Raw genomic sequence first — 24,743 nt, 5'->3', positions numbered from 1 at the left:
TACAAGAAACAAGACAGTGATGGCTATAAAGGGAGTGACCAGGAGCAAATGAGATATTCCTTCACCTCCCACATCCAATATATGTGCCTCGCAGAAAAACAACAAAAAATAACGGTCCACAAAATACAACAGCTAAAATTACAAAATCCATTCATCCAACGATGGTGGAAGGCAGGAAGGGGAGTTGCAAGGATAAATAGCACAGGGAGAAAAAAGAAAAAAGTATTCAAATCGCTCCAGGCACGGGGGCCGACAAGTGCTAGAAAAGAGCTGCAGAAAAACCTGTGGTCCATTCAGAATCACCGGTGTCAAAAATCCACATCCTGGGGTCGGGAAGATTCTGCCTTATGTGCACCAGTGACAAAGATCCCAATTCCTCAGAGAGAAGGGAATATGCAGCGGGCCCTTGGCAGAGTGGGTCTTGCCTTCCCAGGTGGAGGAAGGGACAAAGAAAAGAGATCCTACAGCCTCCTTCCGATCCCACCCATCCCCTTTGGATGGCAGGTGACTCAGTGGCTGGCAGCAGCCTTCAGTTTGGCAGGAGAGCGATGGCGGTGAAGGGAATTTCTCTGCAGAGATTGAGCTACTCAGGGCAGACCATAGGTAGACCGTCTTGTGGAAAAGTCTGTTGCTTAAGAAAACCACCAAGGAGAAGAGGCGCCACTGGAAAAGGCATGCCGTGCCAGGGGTCTTTGCTTCATTGCTGCCCATAATGAACAGAGGAACAAGGATGGGGAGGAGGCATCCACTGAGAATATACCAGGACGGCGTTGCTGTGAGGAAAGCCAAGGGCAACCCAAATCCAAAGTGGTGAGGCCAGTTCCTTTCTGTGCTTGACAACTGCTGGTGCCTTTCAATTCCTCTATTGAACCAATGATATTCAAAGCAGTACAGTGAGTAGAGGAGGGACATACGCAGAAGACTAACGAGCTGACCAACAAGGTGGTTGAGAAGGAGACTCACAAACATCCCCCGGGTGAGAAAAAGAGCCTGCCGCAAAAGGTTGAAGAGCATGTCAGTAATTATTTGGCTGAGACTAGGGAATGGGTGGGGCTTCCTCCCTGATACCTCAGATGCTAGATCAGCTATGTCTTGAAAACAAATGGTGTTGACAACTTTGCTGAGCACAGACAGAGGAAGCATGCAAAGAGCACTGAAAATGGACGGAAGGAAGAAACATCTCCACGTAGTGATGGATCGCCGACAATTTGGGCTGTTACGGAGTGGAGTACAGAAATGAACACCTGATAAAACAAGAGGAGACTCAACCAGAATGCCCCACCACCCCAAGTGCAGCACTGGAAAATTCCACTAAGGCTATGCGGCTCAGTCTCCTGCTTCCTTTCTGTACGTTGGGCTGTCCTCGGCGTCAGCACACCTGCTTGCCCTTCTTTGACGCTGCTCCTCTCTCTTTTGCTGAATCTGAGCATGTAGCTTTGAGATGGCACAAATTCCCTACAGGGAGTCTTTGATTTCCCTGGCAAAGTCCTAGGAAAAGGTTTGACACCTGTCAGCCATCTCTTCACCACCCAAAACTTACCAACTACGCAGAGGAGACAGAAGCATCTCAAAATCTCTCATCATGAAGGACCTTCTCTTCAAGAAAGAGGATACTCCGAGTGGAAACTAACAAGATCAGAGAAAGGAACGAAGCATTCAGAATGGAAGCCTGAGAGAGAAAGAATCTGAAGCAGTCTCCGTGCTCGGTGTGGAGTTAACATGGGGCTCGATCACATGATCCTGGGATCACGGCCTGAGCCGAAATCAAGAGTTGGACGCTCAAACAACTGAGCCACCCGGGTGCCCCTCCGTCCTTTTACTTTTAATCTGTGTCTTTATATTTATTATTTTTTTAAAGTTTATTTATTTATTTTGAGAGAAAGAGAATGGGGGGAGGGCAGAGACAGAGGGAGAGAGAGAATCCCAGGCAGGACCTGCACTGTCAACAGGGCTCAAACTCACAAACCACGAGATCATGACCTGAGTGGAACTCAGGCCCTCAACCTCCTGAGCCACTCAGGTGCTCCTGCCTTCTCTAGTTTTAATTCAACATTTCACAAGATTGCACTTCCTCTTTTTTTTTTCAGCATATCGGCATACCGTGTACTTCTTTTAAACCGTTCTTAGTGGTTGTCCTAGTATTTGCAATATACGTTTACAACTAACATTACTCCAGCTTCTTTTTTTTTTTTAATTTTTTTTTAACATTTATTTATTTTTGAGACAGAGACAGAGCATGAACGGGGGAGGGGCAGAGAGAGAGGGAGACACAGAATCGGAAGCAGGCTCCAGGCTCTGAGCCATCGGCCCAGAGCCCGACGTGGGGCTCGAACTCACGGACCGTGAGATCGTGACCTGAGCTGAAGTCGGACGCTTAACCGACTGAGCCACCCAGGCGCCCCCTACTCCAGCTTCTATACCATTTCACGAGTGTGCAGCTAACCTTACAACAGAATATTCCCGATTCCTCCCTCTGTCCCTCATAACATTGCTGTCATTCATTTCACTTATCCATATGCTATAATCCCCCAACACGTTGTTGCTATTATTACTTTGAAGACTTATCTATCAGATCCATTAAGAATAAGAAACATGAAAGATTTTATTGTATCTTTATTTATTCCTTCTCTGGTGCTCTTTGTTATACAGATCTGAGTTTGTGACCTGTGCCATGTCCCTTCTCTCTGAAGAATTTCTGTAACACTTTTTTTAAAGTTTATTTATTTTGAGAGAGAGAGAGAGAGAGAGAGCGTAGAAGCAGGGGGAGGGGCAGGGAGGGAGGGAGAGAGGGAGTCCCGAACAGGCTCCCCACTGTCAGCGCAGAGCCCAATGCGGGGCTTGATCTCACAAACCGCGAGGTCATGCAAGTGGGGGTGGGGCGGAGAGAGAGGAAGAGAGAGCGAGAGAGAGAATCCCAAACTCGACTTGGGGCTCGATCCCACGAACCGTGAGATCGTGACCTGAGCCGAAGTCAAGACTCGGACACTTAACCGACTGAACCACCCGGGCGCCCCTGAAGAGATCTTTCTCTAAACTGTAACGTGAGGAGGAAGTGGGGCTTCCGGAGGGAAGATCTATAACGCCTGACACCGCTCCTCAGACTGGACCCCCAGCGGCTTTTCATTCTCAAGCTAGCCCGCCCTCAGCCTCCAGCAATTCATCACAATCACTATTTAAGGGCTCCTCCCAGCTTATTAAACTTGTAGAATCAATGAGTAAACATATGAGAGTGTTTTCCTTCAAAAGATGAGTGAAATACACAAAGCTTGGGCACGCTAGTTTTTTTTTTTTTTAAAAAGGAAAAACTCGGGGCGCCTGGGTGGCGCAGTCGGTTAAGCGTCCGACTTCAGCCAGGTCACGATCTCGCGGTCCGTGAGTTCGAGCCCCGCATCAGGCTCTGGGCTGATGGTTCGGAGCCTGGAGCCTGTTTCCGATTCTGTGTCTCCCTCTCTCTCTGCCCCTCCCCCGTTCATGCTCTGTCTCTCTCTGTCCCAAAAATAAATAAAAAAAATAAAAAATAAAAAAAAGGAAAAACTCAAAGGCCCAGAATTGAGAGTGAGAATCATACACGAGTGTACGAGGGCACGATGTATGACGTGTCCCGCCGGGCCCTGCCCGGGCCCAGCCCAGGGCATGTGACAAAGCACCCCATGATGGCCTTGGGGGGCCCACAGGAGAGGAAGCACGTCCTCGGAGTCACTCAGCAGGCGGGGAGTGTGGATGGAAGTGCCTGAAATAGAAGCCTGTGCACAACCTCTGAGTGGGAGCTGAGGGAACCCTTCTAGGGCTGAGATGTTCCCACAAGGGGCGGGGTTTTGTGTGTGTGTGTGTGTGTGTGTGTGTGTGTGTGTGTGTTTTGGCCGATCCTGTCTGCCTGGCTCCCCAGAGGCTGAGTGGAACCCATCTCAGGGGGAGTCCCGGTCCAAGGTCCCGAGCTAAAGGCCACCACCGCTGCACGCGTTTAAAACCTTGAGTGATAAGGAGTCTCAGCTTCAAGTTTGGGGGAAGATAAGAAAAGCTTCAAAGCCTGTGGTTGGGACCAAAAGTGCTCCCTCCAAGGGGCCGAAGCGTGAGTTACGCAGAAGTCTGCGCCTCCCCGAGGGATTTGCGTTGAGGAATGACCTCAGCCCAGAGCAGTGCTAACCCTGCAGGCTATTAGCTCCACAGAGACAGCGGCTGTGAATGGATCTCGGGGTGCCCAACGCCTGGCACAGTAGTTGCGAGCTAGAAGGTATACAGCCAACAGGCTCATCAACCATTTTTTTTTTTTTTTGTAAATAATGAAAGCGATGTTTGCTCATTGTGAATAGTCAGAACGTAATTGCCCGAGGTTGAAAATCCAAAGCCCTGGGGCGCCTGGTTGGCTCAGTCGATTAAGCGTCCGACTTCGGCTCAGGTCACCATCTCGCGGTCCGTGAGTTCGAGCCCCGTGTCAGGCTCTGGGCTGATGGCTCAGAGCCTGGAGCCTGTTTCCGATTCTGTGTCTCCCTCTCTCTGACCCTCCCCCGTTCATGCTCTGTCTCTCTCTGTCTCAAAAATAAATAAACGTTAAAAAAACAAATAAAAAAAAAAAAAAAGAAAATCCGAAGCCCTGTCTGACACCTGCTCTGGTTTCTTGAAGTTCCTTTTTTTTTCTGTTTTGGTCCATCCTTCACGTGGGGACTCTTTCATCAAGCATCTGGTGATCCTGGCTTTTCTTGCGCATGCGATCGTGAATCATCACCATCAGAAGCTCTGGGGCTTGGGAGGTTTCTCATCTGAGGCCCCATCTTGGGGTGATGGGACCAGGACACGGGTATTCCTCTGGGGGCCCCCACACGGCGTTGGAGTGTTGGTGGTCAGAGCTTCAGTCACTTTCCCTTGGCAGTTTTCCCTGAGAATAACTTTTCAATGCCCGGCTTGGGGCTGTAGTGGAGCGAAGGGCTGGGGTCTGAACACCCCACATGCAGACTGTCACGTAATTCTCCGGTCATCCGTCTCTGTCTTCAGTCTGGCGTCCACACCCCCATCCTCACTCCCCTCTGTGCTGAGCAAGGTGCTCCCAAGTCTACAGTCGCTCTGGTCCTTCCCTGCATTTTCTGGCTGGCTCCCGAGACGCTGGGCAGAACCCATTTGGACAGGCAAGGCCACTGGAAAAAGTGGATCTGGGGGTCTAACAGTTCACCCAGAACTATAATTGTCAGCCTCGCCCCACTTCATGACATTCTGCCAACTCCTGCGGCTTTCCAGGGTGCCTTGGCATGAGTCCCCTGCTTCCTGTGGGCTCGTCACCTGCAGTCTGAGGTCTCAGCTTCTCCAGGTCTGCTGAGTTAGGTCCACTTGTTCACTCTGTGTTCATCATCAAAGGTGAACATTTGAACACATGGTCGAACATTTGTTGATCTCTCTCATCTATTTTGGTCCCCCCTCCCATTTGCTCCGTCTTATGTCATTTTATTCCTTTAACTGCTATTTTGGGGGAGCTTCAGAAGAGTGGAGATAAATACCTTAGTTCAATCTGTCAGGTGCTATGGGTACACCTTGCTTTTCCCCTTAAACAAGGTATTAAGGAAGGTCTTTCTTTCTTTCTTTCTTTCTTTCTTTCTTTCTTATTTCTTTTTTAAAGTTTATTTATTTTGAGAGAGACGGAGAGCAGGGGAGGGGCAGAGAGAAGGTGAGAGAGAGAATCTCAAGCGGGCTCTGCAATTTCAGCCCGAAGTGTGATTTGGGGCTCAAATTCACGAACATGAGATCATGACCTGAGCCAAAATCAAGAGTCAAATGCTTAACTGACTGAGCCACCCAGGCGACCCCCCCCTCCCCGCCCTTTATTTCTTTTGTGGAAGATTTTATTTTTAAGTAATCTCTACACCCAACATAGGGCTCAAGAGTCAAGAGTCACATATACCACCAACTGAGCAAGACAACCATTCCCTGTATTCTTTTTTTTTAATGTTTATTTATTTATTTTGAGAGAGAGAGAGAGGGCAAGAGAGCTCTGCACCATCAGCAAAGAGCCTGATGTGGGGCTTGAACTCACAAACTGTGAGATCATGACCTGAACTGAAATCAGGAGTTGGATGCCCAACCGACTGAGCCACCCAGGATCCCCCCCCCGCCCCACTTTATTCCTTTTTAATGGGATATAAAATTCCAGGCTCAAGAGGGAACACCTAAGCCTGTTTTAGGTTTATGTTACATTCTTGAATGTTGCAAGGAGCGTAATGGACATTGTCGTACATCAATAATTATGTGTAGAAATATATAAGGGATGGAAGAAGAGAGGGAGAGAGAGAAAGAAAGAGAAAAGGAAAGAGGAGGAAAGGAGTCTGTGTGGAATGTCAGGCGTCTGAACCCGACAGGTGGGGGGAGAGCCTTGGGGGCTGAGTACGCTGTGTTTCCCATCCTGACCCACTCTGCCTGGACCGCATCCTTCCCTCTCAGTTCTGGTACCCATGGCCTCCCCACCGCCTCAGGCTCAAACCTGTTACTGGTAAGAGAAGCAACTTCCCCTTGGGTCATGGTCCACCAGGATCTGGAAACAAGCTGACGCTTGGACGGACAAGGCCACAATCTTCATGGCCAGAGTGGACTCTGTGTGCCTTTTGTCCCCAAAGGATGCCCTGACTCCCAGACCTGAGTGTCAGCATGACTCAAGGAACATCAGCCAGCCATCATGAGCTCTACCGTCGCCTGAGACTCAGGCTCATCCGAAGGTGCCTGGATAGGAAAGGGAAGAGCCCAGGAGTCTCCAACTTGGCTCTGCCTCCTCTTGTATCCGGCTTTGGTCAGGTTTGCAAATTCTCTGGCTTCTCCTTCCCCACCTACTCTTGGGAGAGAATGGCTTCTGCTAATATATTAAGGAGATTTGATTTGTCTATTTAGATCATACAAGTATATTTGTATATTTAGGGGAGGTTTGCATGTCTCACATCAAGCAGCTACTTCCTGAGCACTTGACATTGATTGAGTATTGAAGGATACTGAGGAATAACGTCCAACAATCAGCTCACTCAACAGATATTAACTGAGGCCTCCTGTTGTATGTACCAGCCCCTGGGGCTGTCGGTGCATAGTAGCAGGCAAACAGACACGGTCCCTTCTCTTATTCTGAGTTCAGAGGGGTCTTAGCAGGAGGATCTGATCTAAGTTTCTCAAAGACCGGCCGGGCTGCTGTGGGGAGAATGACGAGCAGGGGGCAAGAGAAGGACGAAGGAAGGGCAGTTATGAGGCTCCCTCAGTGGATGGGGCGAGAGCTAATGGTGGTTGCTGGTGGCGGAGGAGGTGGAAGAGGAGGGAGGACTTCTTGTAGCATCTGGTCACGTGAGGGTGGGGGAAAGCGTCATGTGACTGCAGGAACAGGGTGGACGGTGATGCCTTTTACCGTGATGGGGAAGAACTGGCTGGAATGTGGGAAGGAGCAGTTAACGGACGCATCTGAAGGCTCAGCACAGGCTCAGCCCTGGGAGGCATGGAGAGGCGTGTGGGGAGAGGCCCAGGCAGCTCCAGGGATGTGGTGCCTGTGTGCAGCAAGGGAAGAGGGGCGTCACGCCAGCCACTGTGATCGTGGTCTCCTCATAAGACCTGGTTGGTGCTCTGTCACTTTTAAGCCCTTTCACACACTATCTACTCGATCCACATCGCAAGTAAGATAGGTAGTGTTATCTCCATTCTGCAGATGAGGAAACTGAGACTTGGCGAGGTTGTCACTAACCCCAACTCGGACAACCGGGATGGATGTGAACCGGAGGAGGCTCTAAAATGTCTGTATAGGAGTCTGCTCTGGGGTGGGCTGGGCTGGGGCTTTATCTTGAAGTTTCATTGTATATCAGTCGCACCAGTCTTACTTGAATTTGTGTTTTTGGGTGGGGGGCACTGGGAGAGGGTGGGAGAAACCAATGGGCATGGAACGAAGGGTATAAAGCCCCTCAGGTCATTGGTTGGGAGATCCACTGAGGCACACCCAGCTCTGTCTTGAGCACACCCAAGCAGGGAGTGCTTTCCTGTTCTGGATGGAAGGAATTGTTCCCAGATCACAGGAGATGGTGTGGACCAGCATGGCTGGGGAGGAGGCAAAGCCTGACTCAGATGGATCCCTGTAAGATTTGAGGGGCCGAGAAGGCTGCCCCAGGAGGGAGGGGGTCAAGGAGCAAAGGGCTGGTGTGCTATCAATTAGAAGATACCAGGACCTTTCAGCTCTAGACATGGGCCACCTGCACTGGGGGGCTGAGACTTTCGTACTTGAGTTAGAAATTGGGGCGCGGGTGTTCTGGGTCGGTGCCCGCGAAAGGTTCAACCTTAGCTTCACAGGACATGGGCCTGCCTTCTCCTCCCCAGGCCCCCACCTCCAGGCAGCAGCTTTGTATTCCTTGATATTTTGCAGTTTTGATCTGCCTATCAGGTCAGACTCGAATGTGCCCTACCTGGCCTGAGACATAATTGTTGAAGTCCAAGATAGTAAAGCAACGCACCCCTCTCCTCTCCTGCCGGCATGTCCAGTGCCCTCCCACCCAGACCCCCTTAGCAGAGATCACCCCACCCTGCTGTCCTCAATCAGTGGTTCTCAACTGATGGGATGCATGCAGGGTTTTTAACCATCTCGCTGTCCCTGCAGTCTGATGGGAGGTTTTGTCTGAAATGATCTGTGAGTGAATATCTGGCCAGAACCATCCTGCTGTTCTCCCTCTGTCTGCAAAACTACTAGTTCTCAAAGCTCTCCTCGAGCACCACCTCCCCCGTCTTCTCCCCCACTCGGGCTGGGTTCTGGCCACCACCCCCCCTTTACTCCCAGGGCACCCCTTCATCCTGCCCCTTGTCTTTGCTACTATATACGGTGCAAGTGGTACAACCTTGATTTTTTTTCCCATTTCGGTAGACAATTAAGTCATTGACATTGATGAAACATCCTTTTCCTACTCAGTTGAAACATTGCTTTTGTTGAACGTGTTTTCCACGTATGCTCAAATCTACCTCTGTCTGTCTGTCCTGGTGCCTGTTCCATGCTTTGATCTCAACGAGTTTATAGTAAGTTTTGAATAGTATGCCCCTGGTCATTGCTATCTTTTTGTTTGAACTCGAGGAGAACTGACATGTTTTATGATACTGCTTCCGTATACGGGAACATGTTCGGATCTTGTTTATATCCTGCACTAGGTTTTGTAGATTTTACTATCTAATTTATTGTGATTCAATTTAGTCCTAAGTATTTTATAGCTTTTGACACTCCTGTGGATTCATTTGCCCCTGCTTCTATTTCTAATTGGTTTCTGCTAACGTAGAGAAAAGCTATTAATTTTTGTATATTCACCTTAAATCCAGCAAATTCTATTTTATTCCTGGTCTATTTTTTTTTTAGAGTCTAGAAAACTGAAGGTTTTTGTAGATATCCAAACATATCTACAACTATTGGCAGTTATATCATAATCATACACACACACACACACACACACACACACACACACACGTATTTTTCCCCTTTTCTTAGTATAATAGCCAAAATTTTTAAGACAATGCCGAGCAGCATGGTGGTACCCTTCATGCTTTTTTTTTTATTACTTATTTTAATGGCAACACCTTTAGCATTTCAAAGTTTATGGTGTTTATGGTTGGTTTTTAGGAAATAGGGCATATATGTGCGCTTGCCAGGGTACCCGACTGAAATCTCTCCCCCACAGGGGTGCCCATGGGAGCTGATGTTGACGAGGTGTTGATTTTAGCATCGAAAAGACAAGTCAGAGCTCCTGACCATCACAAGATTTTTTAGCAGAGCAAATTAGAGGATCTTATTTCATGTTAGGTTTCTACTTATTTTCCTTTGGAGAAATGGTCTGGGACAAAAATTAAAAGAAAACAATATAATAATAATCAAAAGGAGAAGGAGGAGAAGAAAAGAAAAAGAGAAGGAGGAGGAGGAGGAGGGGGAGGAAGAAGGGGAGGGGGAAGGAGAGGAGAATCAGCTGCATTAATCAAGGTAGTGATGTTAATGTTGGGCTATTGGGTGTCCTAGAGACCCCAGATGAGTTGGGACAGGTCAGTATTTGGAGCAACTCAGAACCCTGGGCCTCTGCAGTGCAGGGTCCTCTTGGGGACAGGAAGCTGAGTCAGAAAATCTCAAAGCTGACATGTGTACGTGTATGGGGGTGGCAGGCAAGTGAAGGAGGCAACCGGCCTCTCTGGTGAAGCAATCTTTACTCCCACATTCCCCCTCCCCTTCTCGTTCACATCCCCGGAGCTGAGGCACCTCTGTAGATCTCAGGTGACCCTGAGCAGACTCCTTTGCAGGACCCCCATATGAAGGGAACAGAAATGACCAAAACAAGGGGCCGGGGCTGCCACAGAGAAAGCAAGGACACAGGGCCTGGGGGCACTGGGCATGGGGGTCCCACCCTCAGATCTCTGACACACACAGAGACTGGGCAGAACCAGGAATAATAACTACCAACATGTAGCACCTTTACAACAATTCTCTGGGCATTTCATTTTACAGATGAAGAAACTGGAACTCAGAGAAGTTAAGGAACTTGCTCGACGTTGCACAGATAGTAAATGGCAGAGCTGGGATTCAAATCCAGGCAAACTGACCCCAGAGCCTGTTGCCCCAGAATGTTCGCACTCAGCCATCCAGGCCACTCGTGCTAAGGTCAAGGACCAAAGATCAGATCATCTAAAAGCTGCCAAGTTTTGCCTGGGACCCTGGAGTTCATGCACACACCAGACTTTGTCTGCAGACAGAATAAGTAATGTGAACATGGTTAGGTCCCAGAGTGGGTTGTATGGTACTCCTCCCCACCCCGCCCCCCCACAAGATATCTCCACCCAGAATCTCAGAATGTGACCTTATTTGGCATAAGGGTCTTTGCAGATGTAACTGAGGTAAGAATCTCAAGATGAGATCATCCTGGATTAAGGTGGGCCCTAAATCCAGTAACAAGTGTCTTACAAAGAGGCAACAGAAAACACACTGAGACACAGGGGAAAGACCATGAGACAGAGATTGACTTAGTGTCACCACAAGCCAAAGAATACCAGGAGCCTTCGGAGGCTGGAAGGCACAAGGAAAGATTCCTCCTTAGAAACTTCAGAGGACAGATGGCCTTGCCAACACCTTGATTTCAGACTTCTGGCCTCCAGAACTGAGAGAGAATGAATTTCTGTCATTTTAAGCCCCCCAGTTTGTGGGAATATGTTACAACAGCCGTAGGAAACTAATACAGCTCCCTATGACTTGTAAGAAACAGGGCATTTAAGGGGCACCCATCTGACTCAGTTGGTGGAGCGTATGACTCTTGATCTCCAGGTCATGTGTTCAAGCCCCAGGTTGGGCGTGGAACTTAGTTAAAAAAAAAAAAAAAGGCAAAAAACCAAAGGCATTTAAAACTACTACTAAGCTCATCCTTGCTATTTGCCGTTATGTACTTTTCTCAATCGATGGATATAAAATACATCCATTGTGTCCATATGCGTCATGTGGATAGTGATGAAATTTGACTTTTATGAAATATATATTACATTTGCAACCCCATCGTCTTACAGAGAGGGCATGTGGATTCCAGAGGGGGCGGTGAAGAAACAAGCGAGCAGGCTGGTCTGGAGTCCAGTTCCCCTGACTTGTGAGTCATCCCTCTTCCTCCAGAGCCCAGTAAATTATAGATCACTCATAGGTCTTCACCAACTGACTCCAAGGAAATCAGAACCCTCCTTGTCCAGCAGGAGGCTTAGAAACACTTCCTGCTTCCCTCTCTTTGCCTCCCGGTTTGGTCATGTTAAGGGCCCGGTTTACCCACCGCCATTGTTCCAGAAAACCAAGAATTGCTAAAGGCCATTGTGTCAGGTTTGCCCAACCCACGCTGTGTGACCTAGCCCTGCGCACCCCACCTCAACCCCTCTCGCCCGCCTCTGCCACCCCCTGATTTCACCACTCCGGGCTAGGATGGAACGAGGCAGCCTGATAAAAGGAGAGCAGGGTCTAGAGAGTCGGTTGCACAGGCTGGAGACTGGTGCCGAGCCAGCGCCATGGCACGGTCCGTGGCCCGGGCAGGTGAGTAGGCCGTCAGGGACAGTGGGCGGGGCCCTGGGGGCTGTAAGGCAAGGAGGTGGCTTCTGCCTCGTGGCGCTGTTTGGGAGGGTACCGAAGCATCAGGAGAACCTCAGAGAGCCATCCTATTCCTTCCTCTGCCTCTATTCTTGTGGGCCCCCTTTGGCTCTTTCAATTCAAGAGCCTTTGTGTTGCAAGGAAAGGCTTTTCTCAACAGGCTGAAATGGACTTTTCCTGTGCCCCCTCGCCCCCTCCGGGTCCTGGAAGCCCAGAGTCGGTGAACACCACTGCGGTGGGTGGTTTTGTCTTTCCCACGTTCTTAGGCTTCTGCTTTTGGTCCTCATGCAAGAGATGCCCCCTGCCAGCAGCTTCCCCAGCCCCGTGCTGGTTGTCTTGCAAGAAAGCAGGCAGCCTGGGGGCCACGACCTTGGGTGCCCTTGCAAGTTCTCTTGCCCTTGCAAGCCCTTGCAAGGCTTTATTAGGTGAATGGGAAAATTCAAGGTCATCAGAAAGGTGAAATAAATCTTTTTAAAGGAGTCCTGCTGAGCCTAGGTCTCCAAGCATGTTGGGAACTCAGCTAACCTCCTGAGAGGCGTGGCGGGAAAGCCACAGAATGTGGTAAATACTGGCTGTGAGCAGAGGCACAGAGGCCTCCCTGAGAGATGGGATCTCTGGCCTAACCCTTCCAAATTGGCTCTTTCCAGCCCCAGGACAGCCCCAGGTTTCCTGCCTGCTCGAAAAGGGAAACTTTCTCTCTGAAAACCTCACAAGTTAGTGGTTTTCCTAGATCTTTCTCAATACACACCGTCCTCCACTGGCGCTCTAGGGAGGGACAACCTCAACTCATGGAAACTTCCATCAGCTCTAGGACTAGTCTAGGCCAGGGAGGGGCCCCTGACATCTGGCTTGGGGGTGAAGGGATGGACACAGTGCCCTCCTGGGTCCCTTTTGGACAGAGGAAGGTTGATTTGCGGGAAGCCATCCTGGGTCTACCCCCCTCTGACCATCTCTACCCACTGTGTTTCAATAGGCATACAGGGCCCAGAAAAATGCAAATAACTTCGTAACCTCTGCCTTCTCTCCTGTGCTGTTACAGGTTTGATAGTTCTACTGATGATCCAATGGGGTAAGTGGTGCCTTTCCTTTGTCATTTAAATGTTGATTTTATTTTTGAAAGAGAGAGAGAGGCAGAGAGAGAGGGAGATGGAGAATCCCGCCGGCTCCTTGCTGTCGGCGCAGAGCCTGACGTGGGGCTCGAACCCACGAACTGTGAGATCGTGACCGGAGCCGAAATCAAAAGCTGGACTCCTAACCGACTAAGCCACCCAGGCACCCCCATAAGGGGTGCCTTTCTTGAGGGTAGCCGTGGATTCCCTCGGCCCCTTCCCTGGGGGAAGGACAACAGTCCTTTGAGGTAGGAATGATGGTCGTTGTCATGGTATGGAGGAGGAAGCTGAATTGCTTGGCTACAGAGCAGCAGAGTTGGGATTTCAAGCCAGGCATGAAAATTCCAGAGACCCTGTTCTTAACCACCGTACTTCATTGCCCCTATAGTACAAAAATCCATGCATAACGTTTTTTTTAACGTTTTATTTTTTTAATTTATTTGAGAGAGAGAGAGAGAGAGAGCACAAGCAGGGGAGGGGCAGAGAAAGAGGGAGAGAGAGAATCCCAAGTAGGCTCTCTGTTGTCAGCACAGAGCCAAATGTGAGGCTCGACCTCACGAACCATGAGATCATGACCTGAGCCAAAATCAAGTCAGTGGCCCAACCGAATGAGGCACCCGGGCACCGCAGGATATTTGATATGATACGACAGGATATGATGTAAGAAGAGACTCTGGGCTTCTTCCTAGATGGTCCTACGATGTGTTCCCTGGGTTAACCCTTTGCTTTGGGGAGTTCACCAACCCTCCTCCTGTATCACTACAGGCTGTACTCTCAGCCCCCACTGGCAAGTTCTGGCAAGTTCTACTCCTAAGTGGCCTCTGGCTAGAGCCAGTGATGACCCAAGAACTCCAGCTTCCCCTTCGGGAGCCACCGATCTGCCCAGGGGGGTCCCAGATAGTCCTTCATGTGCTGGGCTCCCACACAGCCTCCTGTGGCCATTTTGCACCTTCTTCCCCTCCCCTGATCTCTCAGTGGCCAAATGGAGGCTGGGGGGGACTGTGGAGAGACCCTGTTGGGACAAAAAGAAGTCCTAGAGTCTAGACACTGGCCATAGATGTCCTCCAGTACAAACTCCCCATTCTGCCAAGTCCTTGGCATAAAATGTTGGCTTGTGCAAACCATACCCTCACAGATGACAAGTTCTAGAAGAGCCTTCAGAGCCCACACAATCATTTTCAGATGGGGACCCTGGGCCAGGGCTGAAGGGGCAATTGGCCCAAAGTACATTTCTGGCAGATACAGGAGTAAAAACCAGCATTCTTGCTTTCTGGTTATCTTGTCAACCTAACATAGCACCGACCTCAGTGGAGGCCCTTGCCGCTAGATCAACCCCCTGGGAACAGACATCCCCACCCACCCACCCAACGAAAGTCTCTAAACTTTCTGAGGACTCCAGAAACAAGCTGCCTTTTCCTAGCTAAAACAAGCTCTTTATTAGGACCTTATCAGCAATATTCATAAACATAGATTCTCTATAAGAGATAACAAGAGGGGCGCCTGGGTGGCTCAGTCGGTTGGGCGTCCGACTTCGGCTCGGGTCATGATCTCACGGTCCGTGAGTTCGAGCCCCGCGTCAGGCTCTGTGCTGACAGCTCAGAGCCTGGAGCCTGTTTCAGATTCTGTGTCTCCCTCTCTCTGACCCTCCCCCGTTCCTGCTCTGTCTCTCTCTCTGTCTCAAAAATAAATAAACATTTAAAAAAAATTAAAAAAAAAAAGAGATAACAAGAAAATGTAAAATATTTAAAGCAAGACTAAACCACAAACTCAGGCTTATAACTGGGGCCTCTTAAGTATTTGCATTTAATTTTTAAAAAAATTTTTTTAATGTTTTTATTTATTTGTGAGACAGAGAGAGACAGAGCATGAGCAGGGGAGGGGCAGAGAGAGAGGGAGACACAGAATCGGAAGCAGGCTCCAGGCTCTGAGCTGTCAGCAGAGAGCCCGATGCGGGGCTCGAACTCACAAACTGCGAGATCACGACCTGAGCTGAAGTCGGACGCTTAACCGACTGAGCCAGCCAGGTGCCCCTGTATTTGCATTTTAATGAACATTCTGAAGTATTCCAAGCAACATGTTGAAAGTCCTGCCTCTCCGCTGTCAGCCGATCAAGTGTCATGTTTAACACCCTCTGGCATTAGGTAGAGGGGGTCAGTCCTCAGCAGACCCTTCTGACCACCATTTCTTTCCTTGGTCCCGAATGGCCAGGCTCTGCTGCAAAGCTGGTCTGCTACTTCACCAACTGGGCCCAGTACAGACAGGGAGCTGCTCGCTTCTTGCCCAAGGATGTGAACCCCAATCTGTGCACCCACCTCATCTATGCCTTTGCGGGCATGACCAATCACCAGCTCAGCTCCATAGAGTGGGATGATGAGGTTTTCTACCAGGAGTTCAACGGCCTGAAGAAGATGTGAGTTGCACTGGACGGGGATGGGGGTTGGTGGAGGCAGGAACCTCTTTCCAGAGCCAAAAACCTTCCCCAGCACTGCAATCCAGCTACAGACCTGCTGTGTGGCTTTGGGCAAGTCACATCACCTCTCTGGGCTTTCCTGTGCTTATACGGGAGGAGTAGGGGTAGATAGGGACTCCTGAAGGGCCCTTCCATTTAGGTCTAGGTGGGATCTGGCTTGGGAAACTGTTTTCTCTGCTGGGAATGTATGCCCTTCTTCCTCCTACAATCTATGCGTTTTTTCAGCTCCCGTGTTATCACCCTCTTGACAAAGCCTCTCTGCGGATACGCCCTGATCTCTCTTCCTGAGTTCTTCATGTGTATGTCTCCCCAGCCAGATAGGAGGCCCCTGAAGACAAGAGCATGCTGTTTCTTTCCCAATCTAGAGCTCCCCTCACCCAGGATCTATGCATAGGGACTTACACCTTCCCCCCCACCCCATCAGTGCCCATCAGGGCACCCATAACCCCTTGCTTTCCCAGTCAGTGAGGTGAGCCTGGGGAACTGGCTGGGCATTAAAACCTGCAAATTCTGGCATTTGTCTTATCTTTCCCAGGAATCCCAAGCTGAAGACACTGCTTTCCATCGGGGGCTGGAACTTTGGCACTCAGAAGTGAGTTGGCCACGGCACCTGTATGGCAGAGCCACTGGGTGGTGACCTGACTCACTGGCAAGAGAGAACCTGGCCAGTGGGTTCTGGGAATCAGGCCAGGTGGAATATAGTCAGGGTGGGGGATCAGGAGGGCGGCCTGGACTCTGGGGGTTGACCTTCCTCCTGGGCTCGTGGTGCCTCATCGGGAGGGCTGTGGAGGGGGCTTAGCTCTGACTGTTACACATCCGGTCTTGCCGGGAGCACAGGAGAGATCCTGGCCTCTTTCCAGGCCTCAGTGTCTTCCTCCATGAAATGGGTACAGGGAGAGTCCCAACTAACCTCAGACAACATACAGTGACGATATTTCCTGAGCTCTGAGACAGGATATCTTGTTTGAGAATTTTTGTTCCACTCCTGGGTGTCAAAGGCAGTCTGTGAGAACGAGCTCGGATGCCAAACTGTGGGCATTTTTGAGGAATAGGACGTTTTTGAGGAATTCAGCAGATGATGGAATGGGACGTATGAAACTAGACTTTTTCTAGAAAGTCCACAATATATGGTTCCCAAACTTCTAAACTACTCTTTCTAAAACTTTTTGGATCATGAGACCTTTTGAAAACCTGATACAATTTATGACCCACCTTCCCCAATCTTTTATTGGAATGAGGGGATTCTTAGCCTGGGGTTCCCAGGCACATGGACCCCACTTAAGTGCTGCTATTAATTAAATCAGTAAATGAAGAGAAAACCAATTAAAGTAGGATCTGTCTATAAATACCTCGAGACACTTATAGGGATCTTGGGAATCAGGAGATGTGGGGAGGGGGTTCCTTGGGCAGCTTGGGATTTTAAGGGGCTCCAGACTAGTCATAGTGATGGCACAAAGCATTTTACAAGTGTGAGTTTGAAGAAAATGACCACATTGACCCACCAGAGAACGAAAGCAGCAGGTTTCCAGGTTACTCAGCTCCTTCTACTTCCCTTTGTGCTCATATTAGAAACTGTTCCCTCCTTTCTAAACCTCTACCCTCGGGTGACAGCCGGCTCTGATTCAGGGGACCACAATTCCCTGAGCAGGGACAAGGCAGTAGGCGTGTGGAGGGAGTTTGGGGAGGCAGAGCTCCTGGCAAGTCACTGAGCCCTGGGGGCCGGACACCCTTCTAGACGGTCCCTTTCCTTAGGCCTGGCTGGTAAGTCAACAGCAAATATCCCAGCAGCATCTGAAGCAGCCCTCCCAGCATCCTCCTGGCCTGAACAGCCAGCCACAAATATCCTGCGTAGTTTCTCGTCTGCCTGTGAGAGAGAGAGTGGCCTCCTGTCAGCAAGACAGGCCCATACTGCCCTTCATCACCTCGCAGATTCACAGATATGGTGGCTACAGCCAACAACCGTCAGACCTTCGTCAACTCAGCCGTTAAGTTTCTGCGCAAATATGATTTTGATGGCCTTGACCTTGACTGGGAGTACCCAGGGAGCCGGGGGAGCCCTCCTTCGGACAAGCAGCGCTTCACAGCCCTGGTGCAGGTATGGTTGGAGGTCACCCAGTTGGCCTGGGGCGGGGGGACCCAGATTGGTGGCCTCACCGGACAGGCCGGTGCTGTTCTGTCCCCAAGGTCTGTTGCTTTGGGTATGTGCAGAGCCCAGACGAGCCCTGTGGTCAGTTTTCAGACTCCTGAGAGTGAACATCTGCTTGGGGCCCACAGGGGCCAGCCTGGCCCCTGCCTTTGTATTCACTGTGAGCCACCTCTGCAGGACCTGGCCGCTGCCTTCCAGCGGGAAGCTCAGACGTCAGGGAAGGAACGCCTCCTTCTGAGCGCAGCCGTCCCGGCCGGGAGAAAGAACATAGAGGCTGGATACGAGGTGGACAAAATTGCTCAGTGAGTCTCAGGCCGATGGCGTGGAACGTGTGTTCTCTGAAGTGGGAGAGACCGAGGTCGGGCTGAGTCGCCTCAGGACTAGAGCAGATGGTCACCTGCAAGGTACCGTCTGGGGAAAGCCCTACCCCTCCACCAGCAGATCCAGGAAGGATTTGCTCATGCTGTCTGCTTAACTCCAGTGTCCTGGAGTCTCTCTTTTGGAATCCTTGCCCTTTTCCTTGGGAACTCGGTCTTAACATCAAGCACCCTGGGAGCGCAAGAGTGAAACCAAGAGGACAAGTCGTCTGGCTCTCTGCACCCCAAGGTGTTGAGCGTTAGAAATGCGGAATCTCCGGCCCTACCCCAGGCCTCCTAAAATTAGAGCCCGCGCTTTAATGGCTTTCCCGGGTGATTCACATGCACACGAAAGTTTTAACAACACTGAGCTAGATTTCCCTCCCAAACGGTAAGAGTATGAGGGGGGAACTAGGGAGTGCTGTCTAATCCCCTCTCCCAGGACCAGGTGGGAGCCTGCACTGCTGCCTCTTACCTCGAGGGCCCTTCCCAGGCCACACACTGAGGACAGGCGGGAGCTGGGAGGGACTGCTCACTAGCCCGTCACCCCTCTCTCCATGCCTCCTGCAGGAGCCTGGATTTCATCAGCCTTATGGCCTACGACTTCTATGGCTCTTATGAGAAGACCACAGGACATAACAGCCCCCTCTACAAGAGGCAGGGAGAGAGCGGGGCAGCGGCCGAACTCAACGTGGTGAGTGGCTGCAGAGGTGAGGCGGGACCCCCCCCATCCGCAGGTCCTGTCAGGTGGCCTCTTTTGAGCCTCGAGGCCCTAGTGGAAAAGAAAGGCAGGATAACCCAGCAGGGCACAGAGGAGCCCGGACTTTTCCTTTCTTTGCTTGTTTATTTCCTGTCCTGTGCCAGTGCTGAGGGGAAGCCTTACTTCTCTGTAGCCTCCTGGCTGATGTTCGACACAGCAAACCAACTGAATGACATCAAATAATGCAGTGGCTACTTGGGAAGCCGTCTTTGAGCTTGAATGTCCGGCAAAAATGACCTCTTGCTTCCTTCACCTCCTCTACCCCATTTCCTTCAAAACAATGGGTGACCATTCACTCCTTGTCACTGATTCACCTTCAGTGACGAGCCGCCTCCACCCCCTACCCCAGCACGTGGAAAGGGCAGGTTGGGTTTCAGACTGGGGTGAGTGGTGGTTTCCTGCCCAACTCGCCCTCGCCAAGCAGCCTGGAGGGTTTTTATAGGCCCACTCGACACTTTGAAAGTTAAGAACAACCATATTATTTCTTCTTTTAAAACAAACCAAAACAGCCCTAAATTAAAGTGCTTTTTAATTTGGGGGAGCCCACGTCTTGGTGCATCGGCTAGGGTAGAACAATCTAAGCTTCTGTGGCTCTTTCGCAAATAAGGGAGCCATCTCTGAGTGCTTGAGTCGGGAATCCATAATTCACACTGAGCCCAGACCCCTCCACCCCCATCAGGAAAACTGTATGGGTCCTGGGGGAAGCCAGCCCAGCTCAGCAGCTCGACACCCAAAGACATTCAGCTGACAGGTGAGGGCCCCGAAATCCCACCAGCACCCTGTTCCCCCAGCTGTATGCTCTGGATCCACGCAGGGGGAGGGAGGCCTTTCTCTTCTTACAAGGAGACCTTCTACTCTCTATACTGTGTGCCCGGGACTGCCTCCGGCCAGAGGGGGACTTTTCTGAACTTACACAAGGTGCCATAGAGCTGAGCAGGGGGCCTTGACCTCTGCCTTTGAATAAGCTCCCATCTGATCAGAGATAAATCATGTAGACCAACAAAAAGAAATAAATACGAATACACGTAGTGAAAAATGTTCCTGACTTAAGTGCTAAGAGGGTGCGGAGTAACAGGAGGACTTGTACTTGAACAGAGTGGCTTCCTGGGGGAAGTGAGCCTGTAATCCTGGCTTAAGGGGAGAATCTTCATTATTCATTTATTTCACATACGTGTGCTGGGTACCTCCTCATGTCACAGGCTGGGGGTGTTACGTGAAGTAATACACGATGGGGTCGGTCCCGTTCAGAGGCAAATGAGGCAGCCATGTAGTCATTTATTCTTTCTATTTGAGCATCTAAGTGTCAGGCATTGTTCGAGGCACGAGGGATACAGAGATAAATAAAACGGACCCCATCCCCTGCTCTTGTACTCTGGGTGAGACCTAGAACAACAATAATGCGTATGATGAGCATGATCTCAGCTTTCCTTTACTGCACTATGCTGGGCCTTCCACATGCATTACATCTTTTAGTTCTTGCCATTTCTATCCATTAGTTCTTGCCATTTCCATTTTACACACAGGAAGCCCGAGGCTCAGCAAGGTTAAGTTGTTGAGTAAGGAAGGGATCTCGGGCGCTTTGCTCACTGAGGTATCCCAAGCATAGAGAGCCTGGCCACAATGGGCCATCAATAAATATTTGCCCCGTGAATGGTTGTCTGACTCCAATGGTTGTCTGGGGTCGAGGGTCTAAGACAAGACCTAAAGAAGACAGGACGGTCTTGGAACACTAAAGCCCATCGGAAGCCCGCAGCCTTAGATGACCAGAACCAGGCCGAAGGCAAAGTAAATTAACCCTGCCCCTCCTTCTCCATCACCAGGACTTTGCCGTGCAACTCTGGGTGCAGAAGGGGACCCCTGCCAACAAACTGATCCTTGGCATGCCTGCCTATGGACGATCCTTCACCATGGCCTCCCCATCAAACACTGGAGTGGGGGCCCCAGCCACAGGGCCTGGAACCCCTGGCCCCTTCACCAAAGAGGGAGGGCTGCTGGCTTATTATGAGGTGGGAAAACCCCACGGGGCCCCGAGTATGGGCTGGGGTGGGGGGTGCTCCTACTCCCATAGTTTCTGAGTGAGGATGCCAAGAGCAGCAAATTCTGGCCAAGTGAAGCCCAACCCCTTTATGCCATCTTGGATTATCCTTAAACCCCAGTGCCTCATTGAATCCAGGGTTCTAGGTCACTCAGTCTAGAACCTCCTACGTTCTCCAGACTTCCTCAGATAGGAATTTTCCAATCTCTAGTCTCCTCTGGGCAAAGAGGCACAGATGTCTGTGGTGCCCCCTGCCTCTGCCCCAGCTCTGCCCTCTGCTCCTAACAGGTCTGCTCCTGGAAGGGGGCCACTAAGCCCAGAATCATGGACCAGAAGGTGCCCTATGCCTTCAAGGGCAACCAGTGGGTGGGCTTTGATGATGTGGAGAGCTTCAAAACCAAGGTGAGGCCCAGCCCTGCTGGGAGGGGGGTGGTCCTGGATGGGTCCAGGTCAATAACATTGAATGATGGCATCCAGACCCTCTCCAAAGAGGAATCTCCTCTGAAATATTTCACAAGTCTTCGTGTGATAGCATTTTGTATTTTTACCAACTATTGATTAAGAAAAGGCATGATCACAAAAAATTGCCCTACGTTAAGTACCACTCTTGAAAGAATTTTTATTTTATTACATATATATATATGTTTGCATTTAATAAAATACAAATTCTACAGACATATGAAGAGGAGAAATACATACAGTGAGATATATCATTTTATTCAGCTCAATGACAACATTTGTGCATGCTCAGATTACAGACCTTTTGATTTACTTATATGACTCCCCACTCCTGCCCAGTATCAGCGGCTCAAAACAAGTGTATTTGTGTGTTTCCATGCCTCTCTCCCCCATGAGATCACGAACTCCTGCAGAGGCACCTGCTCTGGTTTGTCTATCCGGACATCTCACGTCAGCTGTGATGCAGGGCAGACAGTGGCCGGTCCCTCTAGAGGTGTAGACAAAGCACTCTGGGAGAATTGCGAAGGGAGTGTGATCCTGGCGGCGGGGAGATGGGAGAAGGGATCACGGTGGAAGGGTCTTCGAGAAGGTCTGAAAACAGAAGGGCGAGGAAACTGAGAAGCAAAGACATGTGGGGAGGAGAGGCCAGGCTGGACTCCGAAAACAAGCTGTCGGCCCTCACCGCTGGAGGGGAAGTAGCCAGAATGGGAGACTGGGGCCAGCAAGGGCTCCAGACCAGCCCTACTCTCCAACTCCCCGCATGGCGTGTTAGGCTTAGGGGACGGGGAAACCCACTTGCGGGAACACACAGCCATTCACTGGGGAAACCTCAGGGATCTGGTGGAGGAAAGAAGGCCCTCGGGGAGGACAAAGACTTAAAGACAAGAAATTGTTCAGATCTCTGGGGAAGCTTTGTCATCCCTAGGGGAACTGGACTCATCACAACCCGCAGGCCGTGCCCCCAAATACAGCAGCCCAGCACAGAAAAGACGGAGTTGTCAAAGCTTGCGACCTAGGGAATTTCACACGCCCATCCACTCCCCAAACCCCCTCCCTCACCCTCACCCAGGCCATGCTCCTGTTGAGACGGGCGGATTCCAGAGGGATCAGGACTCAGTCGCTTAGGCTTCCCGCCCCGGGCTGTGTCCAGAAGCCTTGACCACTCACGACCTGGAGGTGCTGGAAAAAGAGCCCTATCTAGATGAGGAAGCGGGTTCTGGGACAGGCCGGGCCGGGTTCCCCCGGGTCCCTCCACCTGCGCCTTGCTCCTTGTGCACAGGCCAGCTACCTGAAGCAGAAGGGACTGGGTGGCGCCATGGTGTGGGCGCTGGACATGGACGACTTCGCTGGCTTCTTCTGTAACCAGGGCCCATATCCCCTCATCAAGGCACTGCAGCTGGAGCTGAGTGAGTAAGGGGCCAGGGACCAGAGGCGGAATTCGCGGGTAGAGTAGGAACACCCCCTCCCTGAACTACAGGTCCTGGCTCCTTCTGGGGAAATACGCTTATTCCAATCCTATGATTTCCCAAATTTCATGCACCCCCAGGGGCCAAGGAAACTTTGGAAGCCATTCTCTTTTCAGGCCCTTCTTCCCCTTTCTGACGGCAGCAACGCCTGTCCAGGGCTTGCCTCTGGCGGCCCTCAGCCAGGGAGCTGCAGCTTTGCTCCTCTCTTTTCAAAGAGAAAGCCTGCGCTCACCTGCAGCGCAAGACCCCCGGAGGCCCTCGCCAGTGTGTGGCTGGTCTTTGCAGATGATAGATGGCCACTGGCACCCCTGTGTTTTCTGTTGAGCTGCGCTGCAGCCTAAGTGTGGCTGTGGGGCACCTGGCTGTGCTCTGCCTTTGGGTGGGGGGAGTGGTGAGGTATTGAGCCATGGCCTGCCTGTGGTGGTTGCCCGTGTGCTTGGCCTGTAGGTTTGGGATCTCTTGGGGGAGGCTTGGCTGAATGTTCGCTGTCTCCCCAGGTCTTCCTTTAGGCCCGCCAGGACCTGAAGTCCCCGCACCAGACCAGCCTTCTGAACCTGAGCGTGTCCCCAGCCTCGAACAAGACACCTTCTGCCGGGGCAAAGCTGACGGGCTCTACCCCAACCCTGGGGACCAGTCCAGCTACTATAGCTGTGCAGGGGGGCGGCTATTCCAGCAAAGCTGCCCAGCGAGCCTGGTGTTCAGCTCCTCCTGCAAATGCTGCACTTGGGGTTGAGTGCCCAGGGCCCCTGCAGCCCCAGCCACCGGGCCAGGCGCTGGGGTCACTCCACAGTCTGCCTCTGCAGCTCTCCCTGGGGGCTCCAATCCTAGAGACCTCCCTGTGGCTTTTCTGTATCCAAGCTTTCTGCTCTCAGCCTTGAGTTCCTTTTCCTATGGTCCTTCTGGACCTTTTACTTGCAAAATAAATCTATGGTTTGCTCCCCACGGTCCCCGGGTGTGGTGACTTACAGAACCTCTCTAAGCACACTGTCAGTTCAAAACTGGGAAGGTGGGGAAGCCAAGAGGCAAGGGTGGCCTAAGGCATGCATAGGTCTGAGCCAGGCGGGAAGGCAGGCCCTTCGGGGTGCCCACATTCCAGTGGGCAGCTCTCAAGGCACTGGTGACCTCGCTGGAGAGCTTTTCCTGCTGGCCTCCACTCAGGTGTTATTCCCAAGATTCACACTAGATGGCAGCAGAAAAGAGCTTTTCCTTGCCTTAGGGCTCTGCAATGGCCACCCAGCATTAAAATAAGAATCCAAACCCCAGGTAGGTATTCAGGGCTCCCTTTGAGATAAATCCTGTTTTAGGCCTTCTATCACCTACTGCTCCTATATGCCAGACAAAGGAGGGACAATTATTATCCTCATTTTACAGGTATTTAAACAGAAGGCTAACTAACCCAGTTGCGAGTCCAGAACTGAGTCCTAAATGGGCCACGTTGCACACACAGTATCCCGGATAACCGAGCAATACAAATGGTCCCTGCAGCTTTGGGGTGAAGCCTGGTCGTTCCATTGGAAGAAAATCTGCATGTAACCTAATGGTCCATCTTGCCATGCACTCACCCAAGCTGGGTTTTGGGGTGGGACTCAAGCAGGCAGCAGGAGATGGGGACATGTAGGAGAGAGGAGGTGACCTGGCCCTTCACCCTAGTACAGCCAGTACCAGATCCCCATAAAAATGACCTCCCCGCTTCTACGCCCCACCTGTCCTTGGGCCTTTACAAATCTGTTCTTCTTCGGCCCCGAGCACAGGTCTGCTCACCACACATGCCCTTCCTTTGAGGTCTCAACTCGAAGGGGACGCGCCACATCCAGGCCTGACAAGAGCCTCCTAACTGATCAGAATGGCGTCCAGGGTGGCGGTTTCTTTTTA

At 51.0% G+C, this 24,743-nt stretch overlaps 1 protein-coding gene, 1 long non-coding RNA gene and 1 pseudogene across 3 annotated transcripts in view; 1 reads left to right on the top strand and 2 right to left on the bottom strand.

Annotated features, from left to right (window-relative positions):
• Positions 1 to 509: 509 nt before the first annotated feature.
• LOC125925976 (etoposide-induced protein 2.4 homolog) lies at positions 510 to 1,527 on the bottom strand (annotated as a pseudogene).
• A 5,637-nt stretch (positions 1,528 to 7,164) lies between these two features.
• On the top strand, positions 7,165 to 23,809 carry CHIT1 (chitinase 1). 2 transcript variants are annotated; one of them, XM_049634399.1, is made up of 12 exons: positions 7,165 to 7,634; positions 11,516 to 11,588; positions 13,110 to 13,139; positions 15,388 to 15,589; positions 16,185 to 16,241; positions 17,579 to 17,744; positions 17,973 to 18,097; positions 18,722 to 18,845; positions 20,732 to 20,917; positions 21,235 to 21,348; positions 22,685 to 22,811; positions 23,369 to 23,809. In XM_049634399.1, exons 2-12 carry the CDS (start codon positions 11,519 to 11,521, stop codon positions 23,602 to 23,604), a joined length of 1,437 nt encoding a protein of 478 aa, XP_049490356.1. In that variant the 5' UTR covers positions 7,165 to 7,634; positions 11,516 to 11,518; the 3' UTR covers positions 23,605 to 23,809. The 2 variants fall into 2 exon arrangements, with proteins under 2 accessions (XP_049490356.1, XP_049490357.1); XM_049634400.1 differs by lacking the exons at positions 7,165 to 7,634; positions 11,516 to 11,588 and adding an exon at positions 11,642 to 12,016.
• The window catches only part of LOC125925428 (uncharacterized), a 37,610-nt gene continuing 34,564 nt past the window's right edge, over positions 21,698 to 24,743 (bottom strand). Inside the window, exon 3 of the long non-coding RNA XR_007458825.1 lies at positions 21,698 to 21,996. This is a non-coding gene — a long non-coding RNA (uncharacterized LOC125925428). The remainder of the gene's footprint in view (positions 21,997 to 24,743) is intronic.

This window comes from Panthera uncia, chromosome F1 (genome assembly GCF_023721935.1).
Source record: "Panthera uncia isolate 11264 chromosome F1, Puncia_PCG_1.0, whole genome shotgun sequence".
Taxonomy (NCBI): Eukaryota; Metazoa; Chordata; class Mammalia; order Carnivora; family Felidae; genus Panthera; species Panthera uncia.
Note: the sequence above shows the minus strand (reverse complement) of the source record. Positions and strands in the feature narration are given on the sequence as shown.